Genomic DNA, 23,597 nt, shown 5'->3' with positions numbered 1-23,597 from the left:
GTTGAAAACCGGAAACTCAATTTTGCCGGCGTCCGGTTTCCGAACCTGTGGTTGTCAGCGGGTTTGAGAACCGACGCCGGCAAAATTGAGCATCGGCTGTCAAACTCTCTGACAGCCGCTGCTTCTGTCAAAAAAGAGGCGCTAGGGACGCGCTAGTGTCCCTAGCGCCTCTTTTTACAGTGTGCCCTAATTTAAATAAATTAAGTTATTGAATCGCGCGCGCAGGAGAGTGGTTTACTGTATCGGCCCGAAAGAAAGGAAAGTTCAGTGATTTGCTGACTTAGAAAAATGCTTCCCCCTGCTATGTTCCCTTGCTTTGTCAGTCTGGTTTCCTTGACATCAGATCCCGATTCTCCTCTGATCTCACATGAGTCATAGGCATGAAGGCTGGTTGCTATGGAAACTCCCACATGGCCTGCCCAACCTTAGTCTATTGTTTAAATGCAGCCAATGCTTTTCAATCAGGAAACATAAACGAATGAACAGATGGCATATTTTATTTGTGGGACTTGCTCATACGTTTTTGGAGGCAAACGAATCAAACGAATATGGTATATTCGTCGCAGATAAGCCATTCATTTTAAACAAACGCACAAGGGGGTGCAGTCTAGGTAGGATAGGGACATCTATACATACTTTTTTATTTTAAAAAGTGTGCACATAAATTCCCTTTGTAACACTACATGCACCAAATGGCAGGTGTGATCGTAAGCCATTGTACTTTATCCACCATAATTTTCAAAGCAAAATTGTGCATGTAAAACTGCTTTGAAAATGATCTTGCATGCATATTTGCCAGCTAACTGATGAGCAATGTTACAGAATTAACCACCAAATAGAGAGTAATTTTATAACTCCACACATAACAGTAAATTCACTTGTGTAGGCAGACTTTACAGAGGATTTTCAAATCAAACTTACACCCATACATTTGCTTTGAACATCTTTGGGTAACTGTCCCAGTGCTTGCACAAGTAACAGTGTGAAAGTTACACCTTTTGTTTGCAGGGCATACCTTATGCATGTGTGCATACTTTTTAAAATAGAAAAGTTATGTAAATTAAAGGTACATAAAAAAAATGTTAAAGTATGCAAGTAAGATCCAGCTACATCCCAGCCTACATCTTGGAATGCATCTCGGTAGTTTGCATAAAAGTACACAAGTAATAGAATTTGGCATGTACTTTTATGTACACAGAGCCCTGGGCAACTTTAGTATAACCATTTATGCATATAGAACTGGGTTTTATGTGTATAAAAGGCTTTGAAAATTACCCCCATGGTGTATATATTGTCTATTATAAAAGTTGCCAAACTTGTCCTGGGGGATCCCCAGCCAGTCCGGTTTTCAGGATATTCGCAATGAACAAGCTATGCATGAGATAAATTTATATACACTGCATCCATTGCATACAATGTATATTCATGCATATTCATTGCAGATATTCTGAAAACCTGACTGGCTGGGGTCCCTCTGGACAGGTTTGGGAACCACTGGTTTATTAGATAAGTTTTATTTTCAATTCACTCTTGGTTGAGATCTAAAAAACGTATGGCCAAAAGGTTGGCAGCACATTGGGAGATTGGAAATATCTGCATCCTCTAAAAGAGGATGCCAAGAAGCCTTGCGCATTTGGAAAAGCTCACAAACTGTTATATTCAAGTCTAACTCTAAGACACCACGTATAGACATACTTTTCAGCCTGCACCAAGCAATCTCATCTTCAAATACAGTCTACCTGAATAGTTTGTGGTTGCAGATTGGGTGATTATGTGGATAAAAATTGTGTGCAGACTTTCTGATATGAGATCATGAAGTACAGGCATTGCCTGCCTGTGTGTAGCTTTTTCTCCCCGACCTAGTTACGTTCCTGAGATCCCTTCTTTTGACTGTGGCTATAAGTCTGTTCTTTGTGAAACTACACATGTACTTTCAGCTGTTTGAAAAATCCACTTTGGTGAATTCATTCATTCTACCCACACAGTCACTGTTTTTACTTGTGTAGCTCCTGACTAAGCCTTTGAAAGCTCGCTGTTTAATGGGCAACTATAATATATTCTTTTTATGCCATGTATACAAAGGATTTTGTTTGAAAACATTACATTAACTCATGTGGCAGTTTTGCTTGGACTATATCAGGTAACATCATAATCATAGAAACTGTGACATCAATCACATTTGATTGACTGGAATTGGCTGGTTACAGCAACGCATCCCAAACTCCAGTCACATATGAAAACCTCTGCATAAACCTGGGTTCGCTCAGTGGCATGTGGAGGATCTGGGTTCAATCCCTAAGATGGGCTTCTGTTGCCTGGACCAGGTGAGGCTGGGGATGCCTCAGGGACAGCGTTCACAGATCCTGTAGAGGGGGGATGGAGTTTTCATCATTATGCAATGGTGATTAGTAGTGAACACACTTAGGATCCGCATTAGCTGGGTTCTGGACTGAGTTGCATTCTGTGGCACCTGAGGGCTCTCATTAGTACTGGCTGGCTTAATTTGGGAGGAGGATAGAAAAAGAAGGATCCCCACCCCCAGGCAGTTACAAATATAGACTTAGGAAACCATAGCCTAAAGGAGGCTGGTTCAAACTGAGATGGAAGTCCATAGGATAAAAAAAAACAAAACAACAATTCATAATATTTAAAATTTAAAAAAATTCTTAAAATCAGACATTTCTCACAGGACAAGCAGGATGGTAGTCCTCACATATGGGTGACATCACAGGATGGAGCCCAATCATGGAACACTTTTGTCAAAGTTACTAGAACTTTGACTGGCACCTACTGGGCATGCCCAGCATGGCACTAAACCTGCAGCCAGCAGGGGTCCCTCTTCAGTCTTCTTTTTTCTGCTCAGCAGTAGCCACGTGGGTTAAGGAGCTCCACAGAGATTCCTGACAGGAATTTTCCTCACGGAATTACTAAAAACTTTCATACCCCACAGGGGTCCCTCCTTCGAATTTTTGACTCCGCGGTACTCCGGTAAGTTTTTTACCCGGTTTTGATCGATTCGTCGAGTTTGGCCCTTGCGGCCTACTGGCCGTCGACCGTACCGCGGCTACATTTTTCAAAGGCCGTGGCGTCGGGGTTCCGTTGGTGCCTGGACTGTACTCGCACGATGTCCATTACAGACCCGCATAAAGTCTGTGTAATGTGTCTTGGGTGCAAGCATGATGTCCTGACTTGCACCAAATGTGCCTTAATGACACCAAAAGGTCGCAAGGCCAGAATGGAGAAAATGGAACTTCTCTTCCGTTCTCAAACTCCGACGCTGTCTATTGCATCGACGTCATCTGAACCGGCACCGTCCACTTCACGCCAGTATCGGCCACCGGCCGGTGACCATCTGGCATCGACGACTTCTCGGCCTTCAACTACCTCTACTCCCCCTCAGGACCGAGGGGATCGTAGAGAGAAACATCGGCATCGACACCACAAGTCTCGGACTATCGAGGAAGGAAAATCTTCGATCTCGCCATTGTCTGAGCTGTCATCGAAGAAACGCCATCCAAAAAAGGCACCGACCCTTTCTGCAACTGGGTCACCGAGGCAACCCTCACCAGGATGGGTATCGGGAGCCACAACTCCGCCTTTAACGGTGGTCCCTCTGGCTATGCCTCTGCCTCCTGCTTCCCTTCTGGAACCGGGGCTGCTTGCTTCAGGTCTCCATGAAGAACTGGACCGCGCGGTTCAGGAGGCCATCGATAAGGCGATGCACAGACTCCAAGCTCCTCCAACACCGAAACCGGTGCCGATTGTGGAACCGATCCGATTCCAGCAGCACTGGCACCACTGCTATCGAAGATGGAAGCGCTCATAGCCGCTTTTCCACCGATGGATCCTGGGTCACCGATGGCTCTGGTGCCCTCCCATCTTACCCTGTCATCAGGAGGGGAAACACCTTTCCGCATTCCTCCATTGGGAGTTCTTTCGATGCCTCAATCATCGATGCCGATGCGCCCATCAGAGCCACCGATCCATCCATTGATGCCCTCAATGCCTGCACCAGTTCCCTCAATGCCTTCATCGGTGCCTCCAGCACTTCCCTCGATGCCTTCGGAACCTAGACCGGGACCTTCAGGAATACCATCGTCCCATCCTTCTCAGGCTCCTAGAGGGGCAGGTCCTGATCCCTATGACACCTGGACTGATGATTTTTCTCAAGACACCGATGACTTGCCATTGCCACCTTCTCCTACTGAAAGCAGGAAGTGTTCTCCTCCAGAAGACCTATCCTTCATAAATTTTGTGTAGGAAATGTCTGAATTGGTTCCCTTCCAATTGCAGACTGAACAAGATGACAGACATCAAATGATGGAGCTGTTACAATTCCTGGATGCTCCCAAGGAAATAATCTCCATCCCTATTCACCAGGTTCTTTTGGATCTCCTAAAAAAGAACTGGGAACACCCTGGTTCTGTTGCTCCAGTCAACAGAAAAGCTGATATCACTTATTTGGTCCAGTCAGCCCCAGGATTCCAGAAACCTCAGCTGGATCACCAATCTGTGGTTGTAGAATCTGCCCAAAAAAGGGCAAAAAGATCAAAACCCTACTCTTCCTTTCCCCCAGGTAAGGAACAGAAATTCCTGGATGCCATTGGCAGGCGTGTCTTCCAGGGATCGATGCTTAACGCTCGGATCGTCTCCTACCAGCTATATATGACCCAGTACAACAGGGTCTTATTCAAGCAGATACAGGACTTTGCAGAATCCCTGCCTCAGCAATTCCAAGAACAACTTCTAACCCTAGTACACAAAGGTTTTGAGGCAGGGAAGCATGAAAGCAGATCTTCTTATGATATCTTTGACACCGCTTCGAGGGTATCTGCAACTGCTATTTCGGCAAGAAGATGGGCCTGGCTTAAGTCTTTGGACTTGCGCCCTGAAGTACAAGACAGATTATCTGATCTGCCCTGCATAGGAGACAATTTGTTTGGGGAACAGATTCAGCGGACGGTAGCGGAACTCAAGGACCATCATGAGACCCTTCGCCAGCTCTCTCTGATGCCCTCTGAGGATTCCTCCAAACAGCCTTTCAGGAAGGATACTAAAAAGTCATTCTTCCGTCCAAAGAAGCCCTATCCACCATAGTCTAGGACTCGTTCCACGAGACCTTTCCAAAAGGCCCAGTCTCGTCAACCTCGTAAACAAAAGCCACAAGTAGCTCCTCAGCAGGGCCCTGCTTCCAGTTTTTGACTCCTGCATAGAGAGCAGCAGCCAGTTTCCACTGCCTCAGATACCAGTGTGAGGTCGATTATGCCATTTCAACAACAGGTGGCACACAATCACCTCAGACCAGTGGGTCCTTACCATAATCTCTCAAGGTTATCACCTGAACTTTGTCTCCATTCCACCAGACTCTCCACCTCTACTGGCGTGGAGAACATCCGACCACTCACTACTCCTGGAGCAGGAGTTCTCCCTCCTCATCCAGTCCAGAGCAATAGAACCGGTACCTTACTCCCAACAAGGCCTAGGATTCTATTCCCGGCACTTTCTAATCCCCAAAAAATCGGGAGGCGTTCGTCCAATTCTGGACCTACGTGCCCTCAACAAGTACCTCCAACAAAAAAAGTTCAAGATGGTAACCTTGGGTTCCCTCCTTCCTCTTCTGCAAAGAGGAGACTGACTCTGCTCTCTCGCTCTCCAAGATGCATACACGCACATTGCGATAAATCCATCTCATCACAGGTTCCTGAGATTTCTAGTAGGCCCCAAGCACTATCAATACTGAGTGCTCCCATTCGGCCTGGCATCTGCACCATGAGTCTTCACCAAGTGCCTCGTAGTAGTAACAGCCTTCCTCAGGACTCAAGGTAATCACGTCTACCCTTATCTAAACGATTGGTTGATCAGGGCTCCCACTCAGCAAGCTGCTCTGTCGTCCCTATATCTTACTTTACACGCTCTGATTTCGCTAGGATTTCTCGTCAACTACGCAAAATCCTGCTTAGTCCCATCTCAAACTTTATCATTCATAGGGGCAGTCTTGGACACCTTGCAGGCAAAGGCATTTCTGCTTCGACAGCAAGCTCTCACTCTCATCTCCCTTGCACACCAGCTACAGTCTCAGCAATGCACGACTGCACGCCACTTCCTCATCCTACTGGGACACATGGCGTCCTCAGTACAGGTTACCCCAATGGCCCGCTTGGCCATGAGAGTCATGCAGTGGACTCTAATGTCACAATGGACTCAGTCCGTCCAACCTCTATCAACCACTGTCCACATCACCGACTCACTCCGTCAGTCTCTAGCCTGGTGGAAAAATCAGATCAATCTCTTCCAAGGCCTGCCCTTCCAGGCTCCATACCCTCAAATAATTCTCACCACCGATGCTTCCAACCTCGGCTGGGGAGCCCATGTGGCCGATTTGCAAACACAAGGTCTCCAGAGGAAGCCAAACACCAAATCAATTTCCTGGAGCTTCGAGCAATCAGATATGCTCTCAGGGTATTTCAGGATCGCCTTTCTAATCAGGTCATCCTGATTCAGACAGACAGCCAGGTGGCCATGTGGTACATCAACAAACAGGGAGGGACGGGCTCTTTCCTACTGTGTCAGGAAGCTGTGCAGATATGGGCGGAGGCCCTCTCCCACTCGATGTACTTCAGGGCCACCTATTTGCCGGGAGTGGACAATGTGTTGGCGGACAACCTAAGTTGCGCTTTCCATCCGCATGAGTGGTCCCTCAACCCCTCAGTAGCGGACGCAATATTCCAACATTGGGGTCATCCTCGCATAGACCTCTTTGTGACACCTCAAAACCGCAAGGTAGAGAACATTTGCTCTCTCACTCGCAGCCAACACTCACTGCCAAGAGATGCATTCTCCCTCTCATGGGCAACCGGTCTCCTATATGCATTCCCTTCAATTCCACTTCTCTCGAAGACTCTCGTAAAGTTATGTCAGGACAAAGGATGCATGATCCTGATAGCACCTCACTGGCCTTGCCAAGTGTAGTATCCAATACTTCAGGATCTCTCCATTCGCAGGCACATTCCCTTGGGAATGGACCCGCTTCTGATCACTCAGAACGGCGGGTGCCTACACCACCGCAATCTTCAAGCTTTGACCCTGACGGCCTGGATGTTGAAAGGTTAATTCTTCAGCCCCTTAACCTTTCAGAGCCAGTTTCCCGTGTCCTGATTGCTTCACAGATGCCTTCCACGAGAAAGTCTTACCTATACAAATGGAACAGGTTTAAGTCATGGTGTTCTTCTCAATCCCTTGATCCCTTTACCTGTTCCTCTGGCACTTGTCAGAATCAGGTCTAAAAACTTCCTCCATCAGAATGCATGTCAATGCAGTGGCCGCCTTCCATAAAGGTATCGGGGATGTTCCTATTTCAGTACAACCCCTCGTAACATGTTTTCTGAAGGGCTTGCTTCACCTCAAGCCTCCACTACGCCCTCCGGCCCCTTCTTGGGACCTCAGTCTGATTTTGGGTCAGCTCATGAAACCACCATTCGAGCCTCTCCAATCATGTGATCTTCGCTCTCTCACTTGGAAAGTGATTTTTCTTTTGGCAATATATCTGCTCGCAGAGTTAGTGAGTTACAGGCCCTAGTTACCTATCCGCCTTACACTAAACTTCTCCAGGACCAGGCAGTACTCCGCACTCACCCTAAGTTCTTACCTAAGGTAGTATCGGAGTTTCACATTAATCAATCCATTATAATACCTACCTTCTTTCCCAGGCCTCACTCCAATCCAGGAGAACAGGCTCTGCATACCCTTGACTACAAACAGGCTCTAGCCTTCTATCTAGACCCTACAGCTGCCCACAGGAAAAGCACTCAATTGTTTGTCTCTTTCCATTCCATCAAATTGGGGCAGCCTGTGGCTAAGCAGAATCTCTCCTCCTGGTTAGCGGACTGCATATCCTTTTGCTATCAGCAAGCAGGCATTCCGCTTCAAGACCGTGTTAAAGCAGACTCTTTGAGGGCCATGGCGACTTCAGTAGCACACCTACTCTTGGTGCCGCTTCCTGATATTTGCTGGGCTGCTACCTGGAGTTCTCTCCATACCTTTACAGCCCATTATTGCTTAGACAAGGCTGGAAGACAAGATTCCATCTTCGGCCAGTCTGTCTTGCGAAACCTTTTTACAACTTGATGTACCAACACCCTTCCACCTGCCCGTTAGGGTTCAGGATGCCCTCTACCAAATTCCACCCCAGTCCTTGTTCCTATTGCACATCTTGGGTACATTTGGTGCATTTCTCGGACATCCTCAGCTCGGTACTCACCCATATGTGAGGACTACCATCCTGCTTGTCCTGTGAGAAAGCAAATGTTGCTTACCTGTAACAGGTGTTCTCACAGGACAGCAGGATGTTAGTCTCATGAAACCTGCCAGCCGCCCCACAGTGTTGGGTTCATTACATTTTCTTATTTTATTTTTCGGCACTTCCTGTAGCTTTAAACAAGACTGAAGAGGGACCCCTGCTGGCTGCAGGTTTAGTGCCATGCTGGGCATGCCCAGTAGATGCCATTCAAACTTCTAGAAACTTTGACAAAAGTGTTCCGTGATTGGGCTCCATCCTATGATGTCACCCATATGTGAGGACTAACATCTTGCTGTCCTGTGAGAACACCTGTTACAGGTAAGCAACATTTGCCATATCATATAAACATCAAATGTGGGTATCCATAGCAAGGGAGACTTCAAGCCCAAAACCCTAATGGTATTTTGAACAGCTAGTGCTTTCTCAGAAGGTCATCTCTTAAAGTTCTAAAAGCAAATAAAAGACAATGTGATGATTTCTGGAATGCTATCAAATTGTTTCCTAAATCATTTTTGTATGATGATTAGTGCGCTGACATTTCTGATGGCTACGTTTGTGTGTGCATTTATATACATGGGTATCTTTTTTAATCTTTTCAGAAAGTGGAGGTACAGTGGGTGATTACTGTGACGAAATTTCAGAAACCAGCGGCATCTATCAGACTCATAGAAAAGACGTGGGGATGAGTCCTGTGCTTACTAATACCATGCAGTTCATTTTCCAGAATGAAAAAAAAAAATGCTAGATGGCCTTCTCTCAACGAGAGCTCAGGGCAAGGGCTCCGTTTAGCTCTGGCTGCTGCATTCAAATAACATTTAAAACAGGGATGGGGATACGACCTGCAGACCTTTTCTCATCAAAAATATTTGACCAAGGAAAGAAGCTTCTTAGAATAGTGTTTTTTTTCAGCCCCAGTTAGCACAGTGGGTGACAATTTCAGCAAGTTAGATAACAAATTGACTGTGTTAATTGGGTGAATGATCAAGTGCTGAAAGTACGCCTAACCCTGGTATCTAGCCTCAACACCTCAAAAGCTGAGAGATACCTCACAGTCTGCTATGGGAGGACTCTCATGTCATTAAAACAAACCTCTTCCTGTAACTTTTTGCAAAGTTTTAGCACTGACCCCCACCACAGCAAAGAAACCCTAGCTGCACTTCCTCCCTCCCCTATCTTTGTGAGAACAATTTTAACTTTTGTTTTCTCTGTCTCTGTTTCTTCTTACTTGGGTCTCTCTCGCTCACTGGTTCTGTGAACCTCTAGACTCCCCCCATTTCCTCACTCCCTCTCCAGAGAATTCCTTCCCGGCAGCACCTCCCCCATGGTCTGCCCCTAGGCAACAGGGGATCTGGCACACAGGATTTGCACCGTGGTTCTGAAGCATGGCATCTAATCTGGAGACGTTCATCCACTCTCTGGACCCAAAGACCTTACCCAGAGTCCTGCAGATCCAGTCTGGAATTTACTATCAAGGTGAGATGACCTGGGATCGCTCAGAGCACTACATTTGCTTTCTCGGATGGGCTGGGCCTTGTCCTAGGACACTGTGCAAATGTATCTTAGCTTGCACTGCCCAGTGTGAGAAGCTGGACTTGTCTCGGGTTCTGGGTCTTCTCTTTCACAGACAAAAAGAATTGCGCATTTTTATGGTTCAAGCTGAAAGCACATGGGATACACTCGGTGAATCCCTAGATGCTTGATATTGGAAATGAAAATAGAGGAGCATGGGGCTAACCTTGCATGGAGCAGCAGTTACTACCATAAGCAACTCGCTGGGAAGACTAGATAGAGCATTTGATCTTTATCTGCCATCATTACTAGGTTACAATGTTATGTCAAACTGCATTTAACTATGCCATTAAAAACACCTCACTCTATATAATTGAAATGTTATCAGCTTCTGTATTATTGGATTCAGCACAAACTGCTTGCCCTGTCATGAAACTGGACTTGCAGCTATCCCCATTCCTTAAGAATTTGGGGGTCGAGGGAGTATTTCACAGAAAGCTGCAGTTAACTTGATTTTACAGAGATGGTATTTTTCTTCCAAAATTACTTTGCAAAAAATACACAGTGTATTTTATGATTTCTCGCAGCAGATGCTTTCTGTAACATCCAGAAATTCTAAATTTGGTTGTGGGAAACACAAGAAGAAGAAAAAGATTAAAAAAAAAAAAAAAAGCAGATAAAACCAAACTCTTGGTCCGTCCTTGGCATAAGCGTATATTGATTTTTTAGTTGACATCATGGATAGCTATTCACCAGAAAAGAGCATTAGCAGTAAGAAAAATCAGAAATTGAAACACCTTGTATTATTTTATTATTCTAACACCCCCCACTACTCTGCATAAAATATTTCTCATCATGGATTGTATTTATTCATCAATATTACAATCATGTAGAAGTAAGTGATTTCTAGACACCTCACATACCAGCGCTCCTCAAAAGAGCCAGATCCCTGAACAGACTTTCCCATATTGTGTCAATAGGTAAAAATGTTTAATACATGGACTTGGTCTGATGTTTAATGGAGGAAACAGCATCATACAATTTTCACAAAAGTTTCTGCACATTCATTGAAATTGGGTAGAAAAGAGTTTGGGCCTTGCTTTCTTGTTCAGCTCCATATCAACAGCACAATGTAGGGGCAGGGAAGAGACTAGAGAAGCAGGGAAATGATAGCATTTTAGCAAATTCACTGTAGACATTTAAATATTGCATTTGCAGTGCGCCGTCTCCGTGTCTCTAAATGCCAATTTATACACGGATATTCGGCAGCCTAGCCATACTGCTGAAAAAGCCGAGTAAGTTAGCCAGATAAGTCTTACCCTTCTACTTTATGGCAATGTTTAGGTTTGAATACTGGGCCCCAACCATTTAATTTCTATAGCGCTACTAGACAAACAGCGTAGCGCTATAGAAATTAGTAGTAGTAGTGTTTAAAGCATCTTAGAGAGGAGCTGCTTTTGTTGTAAGTCTATCTAAAGCCTTCCTCTTCTTGAAACAGCTCTCACCTGCTTTAAATAATGTTTGTCCTGCTTGAATGTAGACATTTTTCAAGAGGCACTTGACCTTCTCTGGGTTTATGTTAATTCCCGCATAGCCTCTGTGATGGCCATAAGAACATAAGAACATAAGAAAATGCCATACTGGGTCAGACCAAGGGTCCATCAAGCCCAGCATCCTGTTTCCAACAGTGGCCAATCCAGGCCATAAGAACCTGGCAAGTACCCAAAAACTAAGTCTATTCCATGTAACCATTGCTAATGGCAGTGGCTATTCTCTAAGTGAACTTAATAGCAGGTAATGGACTTCTCCTCCAAGAACTTATCCAATCCTTTTTTAAACACAGCTATACTAACTGCACGAACCACATTCTCTGGCAACAAATTCCAGAGTTTAATTGTGCGTTGAGTAAAAAAGAACTTTCTCCGATTAGTTTTAAATGTGCCCCATGCTAACTTCATGGAGTGTCCCCTAGTCCTTCTACTATCCGAAAGAGTAAATAACCGATTCACATCTACCCGTTCTAGACCTCTCATGATTTTAAACACCTCTATCATATCCCCCCTCAGTCGTCTCTTCTCCAAGCTGACATTATCAATATTTTGTGTTGTCGCTCCTGATCACAAAGGTTGCGTTGCACAGTATTTACCGCAGGCCCCATTTGATTGCCCACTGGGGGGGCCTCACTCACTAATAACCCACAATTTCCTCGTTAACACAGTAATGCAGCTTTGTGAACAGGAGTGAATGTGCCTTATTCTCTTTACATTCAGGTTCTGATTATCTTCCGCTGTTGTTGGTTCCATACCACTTAATTCAGTGAAAGGAGAATCTTTTTTTTTTTTTAATCTCATAGAACTGTCTCTTTCAATGAGCCCTGGTTATAGGGTTTGTAGCATTGTTATCTCCCGGTGTTGTCTTTATCTTTGTGCCTTTGTGCTCTGGCTCATTACTAAAGCGGGACCATTTCTTCACCATAATTTGCATTCAGTTGTGATGCATGTCTTTGGGAATCTGAAATTAATTTTTTTTTTTTTACTTGCGAGGTTGAATATGAATTTCTTGTGAGTTGTAGTCCTTGAAAATCCAGGACATTTTTCCTTCGCTCTGTCCAATGATTCATTGAGAAAATAATTGGCTGTAAACTGACAGCCATTTTTAAACTATATTGTTAGGTTTATTGTATTTATAAAATATTATGCTTAAGGCCTGATTTTTAATCCCCTGCGCATGGGGAAAATGGGGGTTGCGTGGTATACGGCTGGGTCTTGGGTGTGCTGCGCACATTTTAGAAGAGGCCCGGCCGTGCGCGTGTAACCCCTTTTACACACACAAGAGCCAGACCTCATCCAAGGGGTGGTTTTGGGGGGCGGGGAGAGCAATCCAAGGGGTGGAGCTGGAGGCTGCCGGTACAGCGGCCATTTGCCGCTGTGCCGGGGTTTTGCGTGCTGGCAGCCTGCTGGCTCGCACGACTTATGCCAGCTCAGGAGCTGGCGTAAGTTCGAAAACAAGAAAAAAAGGTAGGGCCTTCAAAGGGGTCGGGGGAGGGGTAGGAAAGTTCCCTCCCAGTCCGCTCCTTAATTGGAGCGAACTGGGTGGGAGGCCCGATTTTGTTGCCGCGTGTAAACTGGGCAAATCTACCCCCCCCCCCATGGGCCAGATTTTATAACATGCGCGCGCCGAGCCCTAGGGGAGCCCCGATAGCTTTCCCCGTTCCCTCCGAGGCCGCTCTGGCAGGTGTAACTTGCGCTCGCTGGCTGACACGACCGCCGTGCCCGAGGCCTCAGTCCCGTGCAGGGACCGCCCCCAGACCGGTGCCCCGCCCCTTCCCGCCCCTTTTTCAAAGCCCCGGGACATACGTGCGTGCCGGGGCTTGCGCGCGTCGCCGAGCCTATGCAAAATAGGCTCGGCGCGTGCAGGGGCACTTTCGCGGGGTTATGCGTGTAAGTTACGCGTGTAACCCTTTGAAAATCTGCCCCTATGTGTGCCGGCCCGGATTTTATAAAATTGCGCGTCCATGTACATGGGTGCACATGGAGAAGAGCGCGTATTTTTAAAAAATCTACCCGATATTGTGTAATAGTAATAGTTATTCTATGATGTTGGTATATTGAGCGTGGTACCCAATACTCGTAAAGCAAAGGGATCCAGCTATCCTGTGGTCACATTTAAGCTTTCCAAGGTGGCTACAATGTATTATTTTCTTTAGAACCGGCATTTTTAACTATGCTATGAACAGTATGACATGCACCAGTTTTTTTTGATAACTTTGGTTTGCAGTATTTTAAATGTTAATATGGATCAATGTTGGTTGAAGCTGTAATTTTCTTTTTATATACAATCTTCACATATGAGTACCTCCGTTCTTGTGGAATTGACTTATAATTCTTTTTTTGAGGCTCTTAAAATTGTAGATGACTAGATGTTTGAGTATGCATCTTTAAAGATGCATAAAATATGGTTATTAAAAGGAATGGATATATAAATTCATTCATGTGCATGCTTATATGCCTAACACGTTGAAAATTAACTTTTTTCAATGTATAAAATTGTGTGGATCTAAATATGAGGATTTTCAGCAGCAGACTGAATATCTAATGATCTTTGAAAATTCACTCGTGTAAATGTAGGGTATACAATTTTAGCAGCATAATTTTGGACCTAGACTCACAACATCATATGTCTAAATTTTGCCTATAATGGACAAATAGCTTTCCAGATTATTAGCATACAAGATGTACAGGTTTGTTACAGATATTGTTGTCAGTTCCCACTCTTGATTTATGGTTGCATCTGTTATGATGCTTAGATAGGTCAATGCAACTCTAATTCTTGGGTTTATGCAGCTTTATGAGATCTGTTATTGCTGCTCAATGGAGCCTATAATCTAAAAGTTTTCTCCCATCTTAGGTATATGGGAAAAAAAAAGTTTGGTACAAAGGTCCACTTAGTAAATAGTTGTGTATATTAATCCTTATTCAGACTTTATGATGGGAGAATGGAACCTTGTTGAGAAAATGGAGGATTGCAAACTTATTCTCATTGGGAGATGGGGAAAAGAAAAAACAGTGGAGCACTTACTTTAATTTGTCTCATTGTATTCCATTTATTTATTTTAAAATTCTCATTTTCTGCCAAATTTTCAAAATTTTGTTCAGTGTGGTGTACAATATAACAATCTTAACATACAATAATAAAACTTAGTAATAAAACAAATTAAGACAAAAATACAAGTAAGAAACCTATAAATTCAGTTGGATCACTGAGTTATTTGTTAAAAACTTAATAAAAAAATAAAAACTTAAGGGCTTTCCTAAAGTTTTTTACATTTCCCTCTTCTCTCAGCTTGATCAGTAACATATTCAATAATACAGGCACCGCATAGGAAAAGGACCTGCATCTTGTCACCTCATGACTATATGTCTGTGTAGCTGCTATTTGTAAGACGGTTTTATTACATGATCATTAAATGCGTCACGGTGTATACCACTGTAGTCTTTGCTTCACTACACAGGAGTGTTCAGAGTACAATAACTTGTGTGTTAACACTAGTAACCTGAACTTATACCGCCATTTAACCAGTAGCCAATGTAGGCCCTTCAGGACCTGTGTAATATGATCTCTTAGTAAGACCAGCCAATACATAAGCTGCAGCAAGCTGCACTAACTGCAGCACGTGCAATAAGCCCTCAGGGAGCCCATTGCATAAGCTGCCACAATAATCCAAGCGCTCTAATACAAAAGTTTGTAATGCACTGCTGGAACCATTAACCTTAATGGTTTTAACAATTTTAATTTATAAAAGGCTAAATTTGCTACATGCGGTCTCAACATCAACTGCGAGTATACTATGACCCTCGGACTATGAACTTCAGGCAATATATGTAATGATGTCCCTAATATACTATAAGTGAATTTAACAAATTAATTGGGAATTTACCAGCCCCCTAAGAGCATGGTTTTAGAGATGTTTAATAATAAACCATTAGTTGCTAACCAGTCCCTAATCACGATCATATAGTTTTCCAGAGTGGCTAATGGGAACTCACCATTTCCTCATAAATGGGATAAATACTTGGACATCATCTGCATAAATGAAAAAAGGTACATGGAGGTCCTACAATACCTGTCCCAAAGGGGATAAATGTATATTGAACAGGGCTGAGCCCTGTGGCACTCCTGAAAATAAGGGTCTTCCATGAAGAGGTACAGGTCCCTTGCTGTACTCATTGCTTTCTATTATGTATGGAAGATGAAAACCATTTTAGGATTCTGCCAAATACTCTACAATTACACAGACAAGCTACGAGTCACTTGTGAGGAACTGTATCAAATGCAGCTGTTACATCTGCTTGATCTAGAATCCCTGGTCTGCCAGCCTCCAGCCTAGACTTCTCAAAAATGTATCTAATAGAGCTATTAGAAGCAGCTCTGTATTGTGTGTCTTTTGAAATCTAAACTGATTTTCATTCAAAACCTCATTCTCTTTTTAAAAAATCATCTAACTGTAATGTCTGCTTTCTCCAATATTTTTGGACGTGTAGGAAGATTAGAAATTGGATGATAATTATTAACATCCACTGTAGATTTTGTTAAATCTTTTACAACAGTCTTACAGTTGCAGTTTTTAATCGAGCCAGGATTATCCCTTCCATTGGTGAAGCATTAACTATTTTGGTTGTCTTGCATGGTATTGGCCAGCAGAAAATGACATGGATCAAATGGCAAACAGAAGGACTTCAGCCCTGCTACTCTGTTTGCTATTTCCCGTGGAGTATTTGTTCTAAATTCTGCCTAGCATTCTATTACCCCCATCCAGGGTCTTCTCCCTCTCATCATTACCCTCAGCCATGTCAAATTATTCATGTATCTCGGCCATCTTCTTTTCAAAATAATCTGCAAGATGACCACATGAGGGCGGGGAATTGCCCGTCTCAGCAACTTTTACCGTCTATTTCTGAATAGTATAAAATAATTGGGGTTGGATGTTTAATAGACATGCTTACTACCATACTATAATATTTAGACTTGGCCATCACACACTTGACTCTGTATTCCTACAATTGACGCTTATAATATTCTTTAGCATCTTATGCCATTTTCTCTCTACTGTTTTCAGTGGTCATCTATGGTATTTTACTTCTCAACGTATAGAGTGGTTGACAAAGTGTTGATGATCAGCCTCTAAGACAAATTAATTTACTTGACAGATAATAGTTTTCAGATTGGTTTAGGTGTGATAGTTGTTTTCAAGGTTCCTTACCTTGTTTCTGGCTTTTTTTTTTTATTGAGATTCTCCTTTTCCACTTCTAACTGCAAAAATCCCCACAGGTATGACTATTGATTTCACTGTCTCCTGTCTCTTTTCTTTATTAATTTCTTTCCTCCATTTCTAATTGTTTGATGTCTCTAAATCTAGTCCTTGCTAATGTTTGATACCTATTGGCTTTTTCTCCATGTTGTTGTTCTCTCTTGCTTGGCTTTCTGTAATAGACTTCTCACCAGTCTACCTGACAATTGACTTTAGCTCTTACAAAATTCTGTTGCTACCAATAACACTGCTCTCATGCTGCACTCTTACTGTCACCCCTCCACTAACTTCCAGCAAAATGCTATGTACTGTTCAAACTCTTGCCAGGTTCTTATGGCCTGGATTGGCCACTGTTGGAAACAGGATGCTGGGCTTGATGGACCCTTGGTCTGACCCAGTATGGCATATTCTTATGTTCTTATGTTCACATTGATCAAGTTGCTTGAATGTTGTGGAATATATGTGCAGTAAATATTACCTATGATATTCATAACATAGTAATGACGACAGAAAAGGTCTAAATGGTCTACCCAGTCTGCCCAGCAGGCTTCTTAAGCTTCTGCCGTTCCATGCAGGTTACCCCCATGTTTCTCTTAGGGGCAGCAGCTGCTGCTCCATTCAGTTATCCCAAATGTTATGATACTCCATAAAATATGTACTGCTATCAACAATTTTTAATGGGTGATGAACCTTTTTGAAAATCCAGCCAGTGCTGCTTGACATGCGTTGCTTATGGACTTGGCCGTAGAAGCAGTCCTGTGCTTTTTCCCTTCTGTCTGTGTATCAGTACCCCAGACAGTAAAAATCAGGGTCCATGTTAGTTGTCATCTGAATCCAATTCCTTTTCCCTCGCCTTCCCACAGCTGTCAAAACAGAGAAAGATGTTGCAGTTGTGTCAGAAGCATCAATATTTATTGGTTAAGGGTAGTAATCCCATGACTTCTGTTGAGGATAGTAACTGCTGCTCTGTGCAGGTTACCCCCATGCTTATCAGTTCCCCAGACCGTAAAAATCGGGGCCCTTGTTGGGTATTGTCTAAATCCAATCCCCCTTTTTCCCCCTGCCGTTGAAGCAGAGACTAATGTTGCAGTTGCATCAACATTATCGAGGCTTATTGGTTAAGGGTAGCATCCACCGCACCAGCAAGTTACTCCATGCACCTTTTTTAATATTATTCACTGCCTTATTCCTGGTTGCCTTTCCTATCTTTTTCTCTATTACACATCTACTCATTCACTTGGCTACAAAACTCGTTTGTGCCTGCAGCTCTATGCAAGCCACTTTTTTGCTTTCAGGCTTTTGAGGCCTTTGTTATAAGCTACCTCCAGATTTTCAAGATGCCTCATCTATGTCTTCCTTTTGGTCTTAGCTAAAAATGTATCTTTTACAGCTAGACTATTCTGAACTGTGAGCTTTGTTGCCTTACTTTTACTGTGTCTCCATTTATCATCTACAATAACTTTATACAAGTGATGTGCATTCGTTTTAATCTGAATGGAAAAAAAAACTATGAATGACTCAATTCTTGGAATGTTTAGGATAACCATACTGAATGGGCACTATCTGCAAAATAATCTGTATCCTTTTCAGTTCAGTCCAAATAACATTTGGGGGGGGGAGCAGAATATGCATTTTTTGTAGTCCAAGCTGGACAGAGCAGAGCCAGTTGGGGATAGGGCAAGGAAACAGCAGGACTAATCATGTTTCAGACCTTTTCCATCTCTCCTATCCCAGCTGCATGTCATGACTTGATCAATTTTTATAAGTAAAAATGAAACTAAGAGCCCTTCTGTTGGATCTCAGAAAGGGAATGCAGAGGTTTTGGAGATCCTTGCATCAAAGCTTAGAATGAAAGAAAAGAGTATTAAAAAAGTTTCAGAGAAAAGCATACTGTTAGAGTCACTTACTGACACCTTGCCTAGCTGTGGTTTGGAAGGAGAAAGTCTTTGATCTCTGTTAGATAGTTACGGTACATATCATCAGGGTAAGACTGCTACTATAGTTGACATTGTGCCAGTGAATGCAGGAAAGGTACAGACAGATTGTTTCTTGCAGTTTGTGCACTGCTGTCTCTGTGTACTAATTCTTCTAGGTGTGACTCTTGCAGTGTTTGACTTACTTTCTGAGGAGTACATCTTCAAAGGGCTTTCACGCATAAGAATAACACATTTTACCAGTGAGAAAAACGGGTGGGCTAGGGGGCATTCTGGACTGGGGTTCAAAAGTGTGCATGCTAGAGTTACCATTTTGTAAGAGATGCACATGTATGTATTACAACAGATTTTTTCTTACTTTTATACCCTGCTTATTGACTTGTACAAGTGAAATCAGGCTTTTCTGTTGTCTGCAGTTTTTGAGTGGGAGGTCTGGGTGAACTGGTGGTGGTGGGGAGGGGGGGGGTTCAGGGTGAAGTGCTAGTGTGTCTAGGTAAACTGGAGTTGGATTGTGTGAACTGGTGGAGGTATCAGCAAACTGGCATTTTCAAGTATATGCACAAAATTTTTCGAAATGGCATATATGCATACTTTATAAAATATTTGCCTCAGCATAGAAATTGAGGTAATTATATGGATATATGTTACACTTCTTAGGCACCTAAAATACACGCACGTATGTTTGTAAAATAGGTAGAGAAAGGTATGTGTTTTCTAGCTTTGGAAATATATGCGCATCCTGAAACATACATGCATACTTCTGGAGTAGAACCATGCTGTATTTTGTAAAATGTGCATCTCCTACAGCACAGTTTATAAAATCCTAGCATTCATTTCCATATTTTCACTTACATGCATAAATGCTGAACCACGGAGAGGTTTGACAAACTCCTTTTGTGCATAGTGACTAAGCAAGAATCAACAGTTTGTTGTGCCCTTTTGTGAGATGTGAATGTTTTTCTGTCTGTGTCTCCACATTAGAGTGGACAATCATTGCAAAGGTAAAAAGTCCTATCTACTAGTCATCTGCATTATTTCTATTTATACGCAATTTCAGAATTTACATCACATTTGCGCACTTGATGAAGAAATTGATATTAATCAAATGAAATTAACCAAATTAGCAATAATAATTACTAAAGTCCACAATAATATAAAGTAGTCCAAAGCAAGGTCTAGAAATCCGACCATAATGAAGTTAAAAATGAATAAGAAAAATAGTAAACAAATAGAACTAAACTCAACCAAACTAAATCAGAGCTGACACAATCTACCCTAAACCTATTAACAAACACTACCGTCAGCTTAACCCCACTTTTTTCATCAAAAATTATTTCTGGGCCAAAAGTATGAGTTTTTCCAAATTTGTTTAGGATTTCCCAGGAATGGAGAAAGAAATGTATTCCTGCTGGTTGCTAAATATCTGATTTGATTTTCTTGTAGCTTACACTTGACAATGGTTCGTTTTTTGAGTCTTCGCAATTATGATGTTTTCTTGGATGCCAAGAAAAGGTGATCTGTTTTAATTCCATCATTTCTCTAACATCAAGAAGCAGGTGTTCCCCCCCCCCCAGGCAGAACCGCGTTAAGCATCAGCAAAAGTGGTGATGATGAGAGCTTAGGATGAGGACCGGAAGCCATCATACCAAGCTTAAAAAGTATTTTTTTAAAGAGGTGGAAACCAGCTTAGAAATGCAGGGCTGACTGATTCCATTCCCACTCTTTGTTTAGAGTAAGGACAGAAAGAAGTAGACTCATTGGAGGGTGTCAATAGCAGGGGGGAGGGGGTGCAGGGGGTGAGAGGTGATATCAGTGAAAGCCAGCACAGTACTCTCTCCTGTACTGACTAGGGTGTACAATAAATCTTTACAGAACTTTCTGATTCAGATGAATTATGTGATGGGATTTTAAGAAATAGAGGAAGGGGATATTGAAATTCTAGTAGCTGAGGAGGGTATGGAGAACCTAGTTATTAGAGTGATATCCGGTGAGCAGCAGCAGGCAAACTGCAAAGTCACAAAGGGCAGTCAGCAATCCTGCTGAGGCCAAGATCACCCTCTCGGAACAACAGGCAGTCAAGCGCATGAGAGACTCCCAGGCCTTTCATCTCTTGGTCCCACCCCAACTCCAGCAGCAGCACCCAAGGACCAAGAGTGGTGATTCCCACAAAGCATCAGAAGGGTGGAGGCACTTTGCGGTTACAGAGGATTGGCGTTTTGCTGTTGAAAGGTCATCAGTAGAGGGGAAAGTATTCAGCCATCTTTCTAACAATGGGTATTGCAAAAACAATACCCATTAGGATTGGTTTCAGGTGGGACAATACTAGTCTGGGAACCCATCGTCCACGTAAAACAGCAGGAGCAGGAAAGTCAGAGCAAAGAGAAAATTTGTCTCCCACATTAACCCCCTCCCTCCAGCTCCTTCCCCGGTGATACAGCAGATCATCATGGAACAAATAGGGTGGTGTCCCATATCACTGTCCCAGGGAAATAGGAAGGCAGGCAGCGTCAAATATAGTGACTCAAACCATTGTGGGGAAATGATTGATCTGATGACCAGCTCCTACAGGTGCTTGAGAATGTGGGATTTAAGTGGCTGTTGCACATCTTAGCCCCAGATTACAAAGTTTCCTCCAGGATAACGTTTTAATAGATGGGTGATTCCTACCCTGCACACTCAATGCTGTGTGCAGAATGAAGGCACAGCTGGCCAAGGTGGAGAGGAGGAGCCTCCATTTCACCTGCAACATCTGGACCAGTCCGAATGCTGCTCATTTCTACCTCTCCCTGGCAGCACACCAGGGACAGCTGGATGAGCAGCAAGATCTAGAGGGGATGCACTGGCAGAGTGCAGGTGGGCTGTTCTGCACACCCAGGTGATGGACCAGAGCCATACCTCAGCCCATATCTTAGAAGCTATAAGGAGGATTATGGAGGGCTGGTGGCTTGGCCGGAAACAGATGAACATTCCTGGTCTTTTTGTTACAGACTGTGGCAAGATCATGACCAGGTCTGATGGACCTCACTAACGTAACTCGACATTTTCTTTCCCTGTCCACCAACCAGTGTGCCCAGTGAATGTTATTCTCAATGGCAGGGGACATCATGAGTCCACATGGTTCATGGCTGGCACCAGAGTATGTGGAAAAGTTGTTCTTCCTTAAGATAAACCTCCTTCTGCTGGGTTTCTTTGAATTTCCAATTTTCATGTGATTGGCAGGACTACTAAGTACACAGGTACACTGAAGTAGCAACCATACCTCACATTTTTTTCCCCTCAGTGCCTTGCTATGTTGCGCCACTGTTGCTGTCCTGCCTTACACTGTAGTGTTTTTGCCCCAAAACAAAAGAAAAACAAAAACCTTTCTCCCCGCTTCTCTCTGGATGCCTTGGGGTCTTGGCACCATTCTTGCTGATGCTGCTTCCTGGCCTGCTTCTCCTGCTCTGCCTTTCTCCTGTTCAGTGTCCTGCTGTGTTGCTGCCAGGCCTGCTTCCATTGTCCTGCCACTCTCTTGGTGCCACTAGGGCAGGATTTCCCAAACTGTGGGTCGGGGCCCCAAATGGGGGTCATACATCCTTCAGTTGGGGGTCACAAGTGCCTCAAGTGACCGTACTCTTTTGGTGCCAGCAGCAGCAGCATTAGTAGTGGAAGTAACATAAGAACATAAGAAAATGCCATACTGGGTCAGACCAAGGGTCCATCAAGCCCAGCATCCTGTTTCCAACAGTGGCCAATCCAGGCCATAAGAACCTGGCAAGTACCCAAAAACTAAGTCTATTCCATGCAACCATTGCCAATGGCAGTGGCCATTCTCCAAGTGAACTCAATAGCAGGTAATGGACTTCTCCTCCAAGAACCCATCCAATCCCTTTTCAAACACAGCTATACTAACTGCACGAACCACATTCTCTGGCAACAAATTCCAGAGTTCAATTGTGCGTTGAGTAAAAAAGAACTTTCTCCGATTAGTTCTAAATGTGCCCCATGCTAACTTCATGGAGTGCCCCCTAGTTCTTCTACTATCCGAAAGAGTAAATAACAGATTCACATCTACCCGTTCTAGACCTCTCATGATTCCAAACACCTCCACCATATCCCCCCTCAGTCGTCTCCCCTCCAAGCTGAAAAGTCCCAACCTCCCCAGTCTTTCCCCACAGGGGAGCTGCTCCGTTCCCCCCACCATCCCGGCAGCCCTTCTCTGTACCCTCTCCATCGCAACTACATCCTCCCTGAGACGCGGCGACCAGAACTGCACACAGCACCCAAGGTGCGGTCCCACCATGGAGCGACACAGAGGCATCACGACATCCTCCGCCCCATCCATCATTCCCTCTCCAATAATTCCCAACACTCCGTTTGCCTTCCTGACCGCCGCAGCACACCGAACCGACGACTCCAATGTGTCATCCACCATGACACCCAGATCTCCCTCCTGGGCTGCAGCACCCAACATGGAACCCAACATCGTGCAATCACGATGTCAGCATGGGGCCTGTAAATAAGCACACACTCTGTAAAGCGTACTCTATGCTTATGGCCAGGGACACAAGAACACTTAGACTCAGTAAAAGTATAATGTATTTTTATTAATCAATATAAGTGTTCTCGGGAGATGCTGGGTACTGGGTGCCCTTAGTCTTACAAACTGACCAGCATCTCCTTGGATACAGGAAGTGACCCTTGTTTTATAGATAACATTCAAATACAGGAAAAGGATAGAAGGTTCTAGAGACTTGCATGACTGCCCAAAGGATCATTTACATAAGTTGTAATGTCAACTGCATGATTAAATCATCGCTAACTATCCCTGATTGGCTTCCCAGGATGTGTAGTCCATTTCCCATGACTTTCTTTGTTCTGTTAAACTCTTACTGGTCAAGGCAATCAACACGTCTGTAACTGTGTGGATTACAAACTCCTGAGAATAGTGCCTGAAGCTCCCCTGTGGTTTCTTCTTTAATCTTTTGTGACTCTATGAATAGACATCACCTGTCTGGTGCCAGCTTGCCTGCTTCTACAGATATCCAGAGACATTCTGTAAGTCACTCAG

At 43.8% G+C, this 23,597-nt stretch overlaps 1 protein-coding gene across 1 annotated transcript in view; it reads left to right on the top strand.

Moving 5' to 3' along the window:
- The first annotated feature begins 9,574 nt into the window (after positions 1-9,574).
- The window catches only part of THEMIS (thymocyte selection associated), a 176,129-nt gene continuing 162,106 nt past the window's right edge, over positions 9,575-23,597 (top strand). The window contains exon 1 of the mRNA XM_029594540.1: positions 9,575-9,769. Within this exon, the coding sequence (XP_029450400.1) occupies positions 9,679-9,769 (91 nt within the window). The 5' untranslated portion in view covers positions 9,575-9,678. The remainder of the gene's footprint in view (positions 9,770-23,597) is intronic.

This window comes from Rhinatrema bivittatum, chromosome 3 (genome assembly GCF_901001135.1).
Source record: "Rhinatrema bivittatum chromosome 3, aRhiBiv1.1, whole genome shotgun sequence".
NCBI lineage: Eukaryota > Metazoa > Chordata > Amphibia > Gymnophiona > Rhinatrematidae > Rhinatrema > Rhinatrema bivittatum.
Note: the sequence above shows the minus strand (reverse complement) of the source record. Positions and strands in the feature narration are given on the sequence as shown.